Here is an 11,907-nt window from a genome sequence, read left to right as displayed (position 1 = left end):
AGAACAACAACCCCAGCTCCCCGAGGGAGCGAGTGACACCTGTCTGTCTCTGCCTGGCTGGAAAGTCACCTGCCTGACAGAGAAATGCTAACAAGGAAGTGAGGAGCAGGTGTGTCTGGGACAGGAAACTGGAGCTGCTGCTTTACCACAGGAGGGGGGCAGGAAGTAACTACCCAGTGCTACACTGACTGACAGGTTGACTGACATAGACTGACTGATACAGTAACAGTGTGACTGACACACTGACACTGACTAACTGATGCACTGTGACTGACTGATTCTTGATAACTTCAGTGAGAGTAACTTGACAGACTACCGTCGCGGGGGGGGGCTGGGCTCCACTGACTCACGTTGCAAAACCTCCAGGAACGAACAATTGAATGAATGAATGAATGAATGAATGAATGAAAAATTAATTAAAACCTCTGCCCATATATGGATTGCCAGCTCTATTTGAGGGCGGGGCGGCAGGTCTCGACGGGCCAATCAGTGAGGAGGCAGGCGGTGCTGGATAGAGATGGACGGGAGAGCGAGCCTATGGAGAGCCGGGCCGGGCAGCAGTCTGTCAACATTGTGCTGCGATTTAAACAGATTCTGACAAGAGGAAGAGAAGTCCATCAGCAGAGACAGACAGGGACAGAGACAGAGACTGAGAGCAGAGGACAGAGACACCAGAGCCGTGTGTGTGTGTGTGTGTCACTGATGGACCCGCCGCCTGCGAAGCGGAGGTGCACCGGATCCGTGACCGGGCTGTCCGTGGCCACTCTGCCCGCGGAAAGCGCACAGAGATCCGCTCACAACCGGCGAGTGGAGTCGTTACAGGACCTTAGCGCCCAGCGAGTGGCGCAGAGCTGGACCTACGAGCAGGTACCTCTCACTGTCTGAGTGTTTTCTACCTGCCAGTCTACCCGTCAGCCTGTGTGTGTCTGTCTGTGTCTGCTGGACAAGCTGTCTTTCTGTCAGTGTAATGCTCCCCGCTCTCTCTCAGGTGCGCTGTGCTCTGGGTTCAGTGCCGGACCCAGTGCAGTCCAGGCTGCGGTTCTGGTCGTTCCCCTGCAGCGAGACGGAGCTGCAGCGCTACTGCCTGCTCGGGGACGGAGGCGGGTGGGCCTTCCGCAGGGGGGGGCAGCTTGCAGACACACCCGGGGCCATCCGAGACGTCCAGCAAGTGGGTCAGTACCAATAACAACTCGTCACTTAATAGCAGCTGCTGTACCCTGCTGGGCTGGACTGGACTGTGTCTCTCAGGACCAGGGCTGAGACCCTGCTGGACTGGACTGTGTCTCTTAGTTGGAGTGTCCTCTGCTGTCCTATAAACTCTTTTCATAGACCGCTGCAGTATTCCTCCCTGCAGAAAGACTTGGCACCCTGCGGGCGATGAAACTGTCTGTCTCCATCGCTCTCCCTCTCTGTCAGTGGCAGGTGCAGTGTGGGGGTGGCAGTTTGCCCCGCAGGGCTGAATTCCTCCGCCACCAGTTTCTGCTGAAACAAATATGCAGAGTCACCGGCTGCACTGTGTCACTGATAACGCAGCGCTGTGTCGGTGGAGCACACAGCATTGTGTCGCTGAGGGAGAGGGACGGCGACAGTCCTGTCCCAGCTTGTCTCTAACGAAACTCTGCTCTCAGGTGGCAGAACAGGCAGCCCTCGCTCTCTCCCCCTCCCTCGGGACACGCCTCACTGCACTGCACTGCATTGTCATTTCATTCATTCTCTCATTCATGTCATCTGTTCTTTCTTGCTGTCACCCGAAACCCCCCCTCCTTCTGTTTTGTTATCAGTTCTTTGAGAGAACAAGTGATTGTCAAAGGAGGAAGAAAAGAGAAAATGGAGCAGCAATAAAAAACAGAAAGAACAGTGACATTAATAATGTGAGAGAGAGAGAGAGAGAGGGAGGGAGGGACTGGCTGTGGGAGTTTCGGGGAGGCGGGGGTGCGAGTGTGAACACGCACACTCACACTGAACACACACCTGCTCAGCACTGGAGAACAATGCCATCCAGCTGTCTGCACTACAGTTTACTACAGTATTGTACACTACAGTATGGTGTGTCACAGTACACTGCAGTGTGTAATGTGATGTATTGTCCTCTCTCTCCCCCAGGTCTCCTCCTCTGCGGCTCTGTGCTAGACTGTCCGCAGTGTGCGCCCCCCAGCCCCTGTGCGTGTGCGTGGGGCCAGCGGCTCCGTGTGTCTCTGAGCTTCGCCCGGAGGCAGCTCACGGGGGCGCACTGCTCGTGCACGGGGGGGCAGTACTGCGCTCACGTGGCCGCGCTCTGCCTGTGGTTCCAGCGGGGGGGGCGGGGGGGCACGCAGGACAGACGGACCCCTGTCCACAGCACACCACCCCCTCCACACACCGCGGCGCAGCGTACCCGCAACGGTGAGAGAGAGAGAGAGTCTCGCTTTGTGTGCGTGTTTCTCGGTGTGTTGAGGAGTGTGTTGGGAGATATTGAGGACGGGGGTGCACTGTACCCGTGACTGACCCCCCCCATCTCTCTGTGACCCCCCCCCAGAGCCCCCTGACCCCACGGCCGGGCAGAGGGACGCCTGCTGGCCACTAGACGAGGGCCAACTGCGGGAGACGGTGAGACGGGCGATCGATAACGCCATCTATCGGCCGGTCAGCAAGGGGGGGCTGTACGGAGTGGACGACCGCCTCAGTGCGCTGGTCAACATGGTACGGCTGCTCTGGAGGGGGGGGGGCTCTGTTTGCTCTGTGCGGCTCCATTCAGGGCATCTCTGTGCACTGCCATAACCCATCCCTCTCCCTCCCTCTCCCTCCCTGCAGGTGCTGGAGATGCTGCGTGTGGGGGACAGTAACGCAGGCCGGGTCCTCTCGGTCCTGACGGGGGAGCTGGTGCGTGCGGGCCGGGGGTCCCGGGGGGGCGCTGGACGCTCCCTCTCACTTCAGACGGCTGGACTCTGGGAGCAGATCGGTCAGTTCCTCTGTCGCTCGCAGCACTGCCTGTGTCTGTCTGTCTATCGGGCCGTCGGACAGTCTGTCTGACAGTGTCTGCGTTTCTGTCTAGCCTCTCTCTGGGTCAGTGTGGTTCTGAATCCGCGGGCTGGGCCGGGTCAGCGCACTGTCTGGCTGCAGCTGCTGCAGGAGTGGAACCAAGATCCAGGTGCCCCGCTGCAGGATGAGGGGAGCCATATCACTGCCACACCTGCTGCCACACCAGGTAGACTGACACACTGTCTGACTGACACGCTGCGCTGTCCAAATGTCTGACTGACACACTGACTGACTCTCCCTCTCGTTCTCTCTCAGTGCGTCACTCAGTGCTGTTCCAGGCTCTGCAGTGTGGGAGTCTCCTGGCGGGGGGTGTGGAGCTGCTGTGTGTGGGAGATGAGACGGAGCCCCTCTCTGTGACGTGTGCTCGTGTCAGCGCGCTGCGTGTGAACGGTTACCTTGAGGAGGCGGTCTGCCTGGGGCTGCAGGTGGTCCGGACCCTGAGACGGCAGAGACGAGCGCCGAGAGACGCGGAGACGGAGGAGTGGGCGGGACATCCCTTGGACCCCATCGGCTGCCTGTTCCACACCTTCCTGGAGGCGTGTCTTATGGAGAAGGATGCCCACCCTTCTGGTAAGAGACACGCCCCTTCCGCCTGTTGTCCAGAGAGTGGAGTGGGGGGGTGTGGATGGAGAGGTGGATACATCCTGTAGAGAGAAAGACAATGCTGTAGGTATATAAATAGATTACCAATTAGTAATAAAATATGCTGCCCAATTTCCATTTGTGTCCCGGGTGCGTGTGTCCCTGCTGATCTGGAAAAGCTCCTCTGGTTTGATGTGGTCGATGCCTTTCATGATTTTGAAGACTTGAATCAAGTCCCCACGCAGTATCCAGATGAGCTCTAACTAGTGCATCGTACAGTCTGAACATCACTTAGATATAATAGCAATTAATCATTTAGTTCTCTGAAATTATAATCTAACATTCTGCCTTCCTCCCTCTCTCTCTCCCAGGTGGGGGCTGTATGTACAGGCACAGTGAGGGGCAGTGTCTGGGGGGCAGCTGCAGTCTGTGCGTGGCAGTGGAAGTGGCCCTGTGGGGGCTGGGGGAGCACAGGGTGATGCCGAGGGGGCGTGACCCACAGGAGCGGGCGGTCCAGGGGGAGGAGTCTGTTGTTGCCCAACTCCGCCTCCTGTCCCTCGATGCCCCCCTACTGAGCACACTGTACAGGGAGAGCGCCGCCCTGCTGGATGGTGAGAGCAACTGCAGCCGTAACTCAACAACCACATTAACACAACAATAACTACACCGACACAAAAACAGCTCCAGCTCCATGAGAACTGCCACAGCAGCAGCGATATCGGTCTATTGATCGTGGTCTGGCAACCGGAGTGCAGTGTTGATTCTGATCGTGGTGGTGATGGGGCGCATACTGATAATGTCACAATTATGCTAATGACGCTCCTGTGTCTCCGGTGTGTCAGGGAGGCTGTGGAGTCAGGCGCGGGGGGGCACTCTACCCCGTCACACTCTCGTTCACTTCCTGCTGGACGCCCTCCTGCCCCACCATCCTGAGCTGGCCCTGTGGCTTGGCCTGACCGCCCTGAGGTACCACACTGACCCTCCCACACACTGACCCCCCCACACTGACTGCACACTAACCCCCCCACACTGACTGACACACCGATATCGACCCCCTCTCTCTCTGTCAGGGTGCCCGTACTGGACTCTGCGCTGCCCTCTGCTGACCCCCTGCTCTCTGCTGGCCGAGTGTCCAGGTGCTTCATCCTCGGACACCTGGAGACACGGCAGTGTGAGCTGGCCGCCGCCCTGCTGACCATGAGCCAAGGTTGGTGCTTGACCCCTGACCCTTAACCCCTCAACCCTGACCCCTGACCCTGCAGGAGCTCAAGTGTCACTGTAGAGGAATCTAATTGAATGCAGTGATTGCATTGTGATATACTTTCTCTTTCTCTCACAATTCAATTCAGAGTGCTTTATTGACATGACAGCAGTATATTGGTATTGCCAAATAATTACAGAAACATTTCTATAAAAACAATACAGGAAATGCATATATGTACACTCACCTAAAGGATTATTAGGAACACCATACTAATACTGTGTTTGACCCCCTTTCGCCTTCAGAACTGCCTTAATTCTACGTGGCATTGATTCAACAAGGTGCTGAAAGCATTCTTTAGAAATGTTGGCCCATATTGATAGGATAGCATCTTGCAGTTGATGGAGATTTTTGGGATGCACATCCAGGGCACGAAGCTCCCGTTCCACCACATCCCAAAGATGCTCTATTGGGTTGAGATCTGGTGACTGTGGGGGCCAGTTTAGTACAGTGAACTCATTGTCATGTTCAAGAAACCAATTTGAAATGATTGGACCTTTGTGACATGGTGCATTATCCTGCTGGAAGTAGCCATCAGAGGATGGGTACATGGTGGTCATAAAGGGATGGACATGGTCAGAAACAATGCTCAGGTAGGCCGTGGCATTTAAACGATGCCCAATTGGCACTAAGGGGCCTAAAGTGTGCCAAGAAAACATCCCCCACACCATTACACCACCACCACCAGCCTGCACAGTGGTAACAAGGCATGATGGATCCATGTTCTCATTCTGTTTACGCCAAATTCTGACTCAACAGAAATCGAGACTCATCAGACCAGGCAACATTTTTCCAGTCTTCAACTGTCCAATTTTGGTGAGCTTGTGCAAATTGTAGCCTCTTTTTCCTATTTGTAGTGGAGATGAGTGGTACCCGGTGGGGTCTTCTGCTGTTGTAGCCCATCCGCCTCAAGGTTGTACGTGTTGTGGCTTCACAAATGCTTTGCTGCATACCTCGGTTGTAACGAGTGGTTATTTCAGTCAAAGTTGCTCTTCTATCAGCTTGAATCAGTCGGCCCATTCTCCTCTGACCTCTAGCATCAACAAGGCATTTGCGCCCACAGGACTGCCGCATACTGGATGTTTTTCCCTTTTCACACCATTCTTTATAAACCCTAGAAATGGTTGTGCGTGAAAATCCCAGTAACTGAGCAGATTGTGAAATACTCAGACCGGCCCGTCTGGCACCAACAACCATGCCACGCTCAAAATTGCTTAAATCACCTTTCTTTCCCATTCAGACATTCAGTTTGGAGTTCAGGAGATTGTCTTGACCAGGACCACACCCCTAAACGCATTGAAGCAACTGCCATGTGATTGGTTGGTTAGATAATTGCATTAATGAGAAATTGAACAGGTGTTCCTAATAATCCTTTAGGTGAGTGTATATACCCCCCCATTCTCACACAACACAAATATAAACAGAACCAGTTCCCTTCCCTCCCTCCCTCTCTCTAGCAGGCATAGTGTCTATATACTGTCCCTCAGGACAGTGTCACGCGCTGTCCCTCATGCTCTGACAGTTGGACACATATCGGGCTGCCCTCTCCCAGAAAACTGATCTCTCTGTCATTTTTGGGAATTGTGGGATGGAGTGACCACAGCGCCGGTCCTCTCTGTGTCCACCTCTCCTGTCTCTCAGTGATCGCAGTGCCGCTCCTCTGTGGGCAGCCAGCTGTGCCTGTGTCGGCCCGTCTCTCTGGTCAGGCTGTAGTCACTGAGCCGGTATTTGGTCAGGATCTGCCTCTGCTTTGTGTTTCTGACAGTCACCAGGTATTCTGCCAGGCTGTAGTTTCGATTGAGGGTCCAATAGCGCTCCAGTGTGTTCTGTGTTTGAGTGTTGGTTTCCATAGAGGGGTGTGAGAGGTGTTGTGTTATTTGGTTCTGTCGGATTGGCATTGTTTGTGCAGTGCTGTCCTGCAGCTGACTGACTCTCCCTCTCTCTCCAGGTGACAGTGTGAGGCACCAGTTGGTCCTGGACTCTGTCCTCTGTCACGTCCGCTCCCCCCTCCTCCTCTTCAGGCTGGCCCAGGATGCCGTAGTTCCCCCCCACAGCCCCCCCGCCACCCCCCCGGCCCTGGCACTGTGTGCGGAGGCGCTGTGTCGGACACGGGGGTCCCGGAGCCAGAGACGGGCAGAGATGGTCACGTGGCTGCTGGACTGGGCCCTGAGAGACGGTCAGTCAGCTGCCCCCCCCCTCCCCGTGTGTCACTGTACATCTGAGTGTGTAGTGGACTATTGTACTCCACTTTACTGCAGTGTTACTGACCCCCCCCCTCCTCTCTCCTCTCTCCTCTCTCAGGCCTGTGCTCTCTGCTCCGTGTGCTGAACAGCTGGCAGTCACTCTTCACCCTCCAGGAGGTGGAGACTCTGCTCCCTCCCTCCCTGTCTCTGTCCTCTGCCTGGGGTCAGGGGGGGCTGAGGACGGTGTGTGACAGGAGCGCCCCCCTGCGTCACCCTGCCCTGCTGCACGCTGCGCTGCCCTGAGAGAGGAGGAGGAAGAGTAGAAATGAACAGCAACGAGGGTGACGGAGAAGATGATGACGAAGGTGTCAGAGGGGAATCTCTCATTCTCTCGTTCCACATGCTGATCTCAGACTGCGGGAGAACGCCCTCCCTCCCTCTCTCTCTGTGTTGTTGACTCTGTTCAATGAAGATGACAGTAACAACAGCCCGGAGCGCCGTCCCACCGTGGGGCTGGACCCCTGTTTACACCTGTGGACTCGTCTGTCCTGCTGGTCCCTCAGTGACGGGGGACCGTCTTCTTGCTGTGAAGGTTTTAAAGATAAGAAATAAATTCATCTATATTTGTGATGCTTGTTTACTTGTGTGAGAGGGTCTGGATCTGCAGTCACAATGCACATGCAGTGAACACTCACACACACACAACAACAACACACTCACACACACACACAACAACACGAGCCCATGGTGCCCATCTCCCCTGGTGGCACAGACTGGATGCTCAGCCCAGCCCCCAGGAACAGGGCCAGTGGGGCGCAGTGTGGAGAGTGCGCTGCGGCAGCGTGTTCACAAGCGAGGGCGTCTGACACACAACAGTCGACATCCCACTCGGCCATCGAGGCCATAGCCGCACGATGTCACACAATGATGTCACCATTTCACAGCACTGAGCCCAGTCAGTGCAGTAGAGTTCAGCACAGAGCACAGAGCACAGCGTTAAGGAGCAGAGCCTCCGAGGGCAGTTCAGACAGAGCACGAGAGTCAGAGCGCAGTGTGGCCAGGAGGGGGCGCTGTTGTACTACAGCTCAGTGTGCGCAGGTGTGTCTGAAGCATGGAAGTCATTAAAACACCCCTAGACTAATCAAATTCATCACAATACAAATAAACGCAGGAGAACAGGAATAAATTGTTATATTTCTACATAATAAATAAAATAATTATATAAATATATAACTAAATGGAAAATAATAAAACAATACAATTCATATAAATATAATTAAATACATATACAAATAAATAATTATATAAATAAACACAAATATCAATTAATAAAACAATCATTAATTGATTCTCCACCCAATCCATCAGCTGATCGTGTAGCACTGGCACCCAACATCTTTTCTGTTTCATGATGGTTTGGTGACCTCTAAATCAAGAGCAAAACCGCATTATTAGCCAGAGTGGACAGATTATCGGGGTCAAACAGGCCAGCGCAGAGCTGAGTCCCGCTCTCCAACCTGTGGTGCCCGCTCGGCTTCAGGCTGCCCAGGATAAAAACAAACGGATACAAGCACTGCTTAGCTAAATGGTCGAAGTAGAGAAATTAAAAATTGAATTTGCACTTTTTTCGTAATTTATTGTATTTTGTGTATTGGTTGTATTGTGTGTTTTCTTGTTTTTGTACTATTGCTACTGTGTTGTCGTTTTTAGACCTGCCTGCAAACTCAGTGCCATCTGGGTTTATAATAAAATGGACTGAACTGACGCTTGTGCAGGGCCGCCCAGCACCGCTCACGACTCACTCACTGACCCGATCAGAGCATGGCGCAGGGGCACAGGTCTGCCCACAGCAGCTCACAGCATTTTTCCTCACAGAGGATTTGTCAGAGAGAGAGATCATCGATACCCCCCACCTCCTCTCGCACCGGGCGACGGTGAAATGAGGTCATATCCTCTCGTTACCACGACGTTAAGCGCTTCCTGCCAGTGAGAGGAAGTGGGCAGGCGGGCGGACGGGTGAGTTCCTGGAAAGTGAAAAAAAAAACACAAAAACGGACGTCAGACCCCCCCATCTACCTCGTCACCATGGTAACACACCCGGACAGCAACACAGCCCTGGTAACACGGGGGGGTGATGGCTGTAAAAGACAGAGAGACTCCCCTCCCTTTGGCAATACTGGAGTACTCAAAATAGCCCATTCAATTTCAATTTCAATTTGAGAGGGAGAGAGAGAGAGAGAGAGAGAGAGAGAGAGAGACAGAGAGATAAAGAGTGCTGGTGGTATTTAGGTACTGGTTACACAGTTTTTGTTCCTGATGAAAATCAATACATAAATAAATAAATCACACAGGATCCTTCTGCTCAGTATTTCTCAAAATTCTGTTTTATTTAATCAATTTATGATACATTTTCATTTGTACAGGAGACACGTACTGTGTCTGTGTCTCTGTCTCCATGTCTCTGTGTCTGCACTGCCAAGGGCAGTCTGCAGGGGGAGCCACTGAGGTTCTGTAACAGCAGCAGAGAAAAGATGAACCCTCTCCTTCCTTCTCTCTGCCCTCCCTCCCCCCCTCCCCCCCTCTCTCTCCTCCTCTTCCTCCCTCTCTTTGCTCTGGGGAGACGGGGCTCCTGTTCCTGCTGAACTGAGCCAGCTAGACTGAGACACTGAGAATCAGCACAGCAGGCACGGGAGACAGGTCCTCACTGAGACACTGAGACACTGAGACACAGGCACAGAGACACACTGAGACACTGAGACACTGAAAGACACTGAGAGTCTGACAGACAAAATACATATATATTTTTATATTTGTTTGTTTATAAATATATATATATATATGTCAGACCTGCACACCAGTCCACCTGCGTCCTGAGTTCTGCCCATGTCCAGGCATGGTCCAAGCGTGTCCAGGCGTGTAGAGCAAGAGCTCTGAGCAGCAGAACTTAACCACTGTGAACAGGAGTGACGCTGCTCACAGGCGGAGTAAGTCCTGCAGCTCTGAGCTCAAACATCACTGAGGAGCCTGAGCAGGTTAAAGCACAGAAAGACACACTAACTGACTGACTGACTGACACACTAACTGACTGACTAACTGACACACTGACTGACTGACTGACACACTAACTGACTGACTGACTGACACACTGACTGACTGACTGACACACTGAATGACTGACACACTGAATGACTGACACAATGACTAACTGACTGACTGACACAATGACTGACTGACTGACACACTGACTGACTCACTGACACACTGACTGACTGACGGCTGCATTGTGTGTGTGTGTGTGGAGGGGTGGGCAGTGTGGTGTGTCCTGGTTGCTTGGCGCTCACCAGCCATTGGAAATCCCTGGCAATGTGATTCAGACTCTATTCCCAAAATCACTCTGCCAGGAATTCCAGTCGCCAGCGGCTTTGGAATATGGGAACACAGCGCAGGAACGCAGGAACGCAGGAACGCAGGAACGCTCACCTCTCTGCCGGAGCACCGGACACTTGCTGTACAGGGACAGAGAACAGAGTCAGTGTCAGGGCTCTCTAAACTAGTACACAAGACTCTATACGGCTGTGTGTATGAATGTGTGTGTGTTTTTCAGTGTGACGCACTCACACACAGTCACACACGCTGACTGAAACAACACTTATACACACACACACTCTTTCTGTCCTCAGAAAAAACAACACATGAGGAACACAGTGAATGAACTGCGCTGAGACTCAGCTGTTTCTCACTCCTGCAGCTCTCACAAATAAATCAGTGAAAACATGAATGAATTAGCTAATAATGCCACTGAATTAATGAGTAATGGATTAATGTGTGTCATACAGCAGTGTTATTAGAATAAAATACTAAAATACAACAGTTTTCCTCTTAATTTGACTGTACTGTATGATATTGTATTGTATTGTATTGTAGTGTAGTGTAGTATAGTGTAGTGTACTGTATGATACTGTACTCTATTCATTCAACAATCCTTAAATTCAGAAAAATATACCAGGAAATTAAAATGTAGCCGCTGGCTTTAAGTCCCGGGCCTGAGGCTGACAGCAGCCTGGGATTTTCCTGAGTTCCCTGCAGACAGGGAGGCAGCCAGCCTGGGGGAGCAGCGTCAGGCCACAGCCTGTCCCACAGCCACAGCTGCTGACTCTCCCCAGCCCCCTGCCCACCGCACCAGGGCTGCCACCTACCCACCAAACCCCACGACACCTGGAGAGAAGACGGGCCGTCACAGCTGGCCAACACGAGCTGATCAGCGCGTGACGTTGTGAGCTGAAGGGCAGTCACAGCCGCACTGACTGTGTTTTAGCCAACAGGCCACCCTAACCCTCTTCATGATTAGGTTAGATTATTTCCCTATTCAATAGAACGGTAGATGTTGGCCATGTTTTTCGGGATGTGACTGATTGGGACTGGATCGCTGCACAACTCAGTTACGGTACCGACGGCCGATTGGCTTCCTGGTCATTATGACATCACATGGGCATCATCTGACATGTCTACCATCTTCTATTGTCATGTAGTGTTTTTTTTAACCTAATCCTGTATTTAATTCATTAGTCTGTGTTTGTATGTACATGTGAATGTATCCTTAGTTTAGTGCCTCACATTGCCTTTGATATGAATGGCACTAGATACATAAATTAATTTTAATTAGGACCAGCTTAAGAGCAGCTTCTAAACAGGGAGAGCTGCAAATCACAGAGAGAATAAAAAAAATACAAGTGTTCGAGAGACTATTTTCTTATATTCAAAAAGTAAAATATGCCTACATATTCACACATAATGCACACACACTCACACAATTACAAACTCACACAATGCATACACACATAAACAATAACACGTTAACGATTA

At 52.3% G+C, this 11,907-nt stretch overlaps 1 protein-coding gene across 1 annotated transcript; it reads left to right on the top strand.

Moving 5' to 3' along the window:
- Positions 1-7: 7 nt before the first annotated feature.
- On the top strand, positions 8-7,672 carry LOC136752436 (zinc finger SWIM domain-containing protein 4). The gene is made up of 12 exons (XM_066707750.1): positions 8-867; positions 989-1,172; positions 2,104-2,382; positions 2,516-2,679; positions 2,791-2,938; positions 3,032-3,184; positions 3,274-3,588; positions 3,972-4,211; positions 4,443-4,566; positions 4,671-4,807; positions 6,810-7,037; positions 7,163-7,672. The coding sequence occupies exons 1-12, from the start codon at positions 436-438 to the stop codon at positions 7,345-7,347; spliced, it is 2,589 nt and encodes an 862-aa protein (XP_066563847.1). The 5' UTR covers positions 8-435; the 3' UTR covers positions 7,348-7,672.
- Positions 7,673-11,907: the final 4,235 nt, after the last annotated feature.

Source organism: Amia ocellicauda, chromosome 7, assembly GCF_036373705.1.
Source record: "Amia ocellicauda isolate fAmiCal2 chromosome 7, fAmiCal2.hap1, whole genome shotgun sequence".
NCBI lineage: Eukaryota > Metazoa > Chordata > Actinopteri > Amiiformes > Amiidae > Amia > Amia ocellicauda.
The sequence above is the reverse complement of the archived record's forward strand: the minus strand, read 5'-3'. Positions and strand labels throughout refer to the sequence as shown.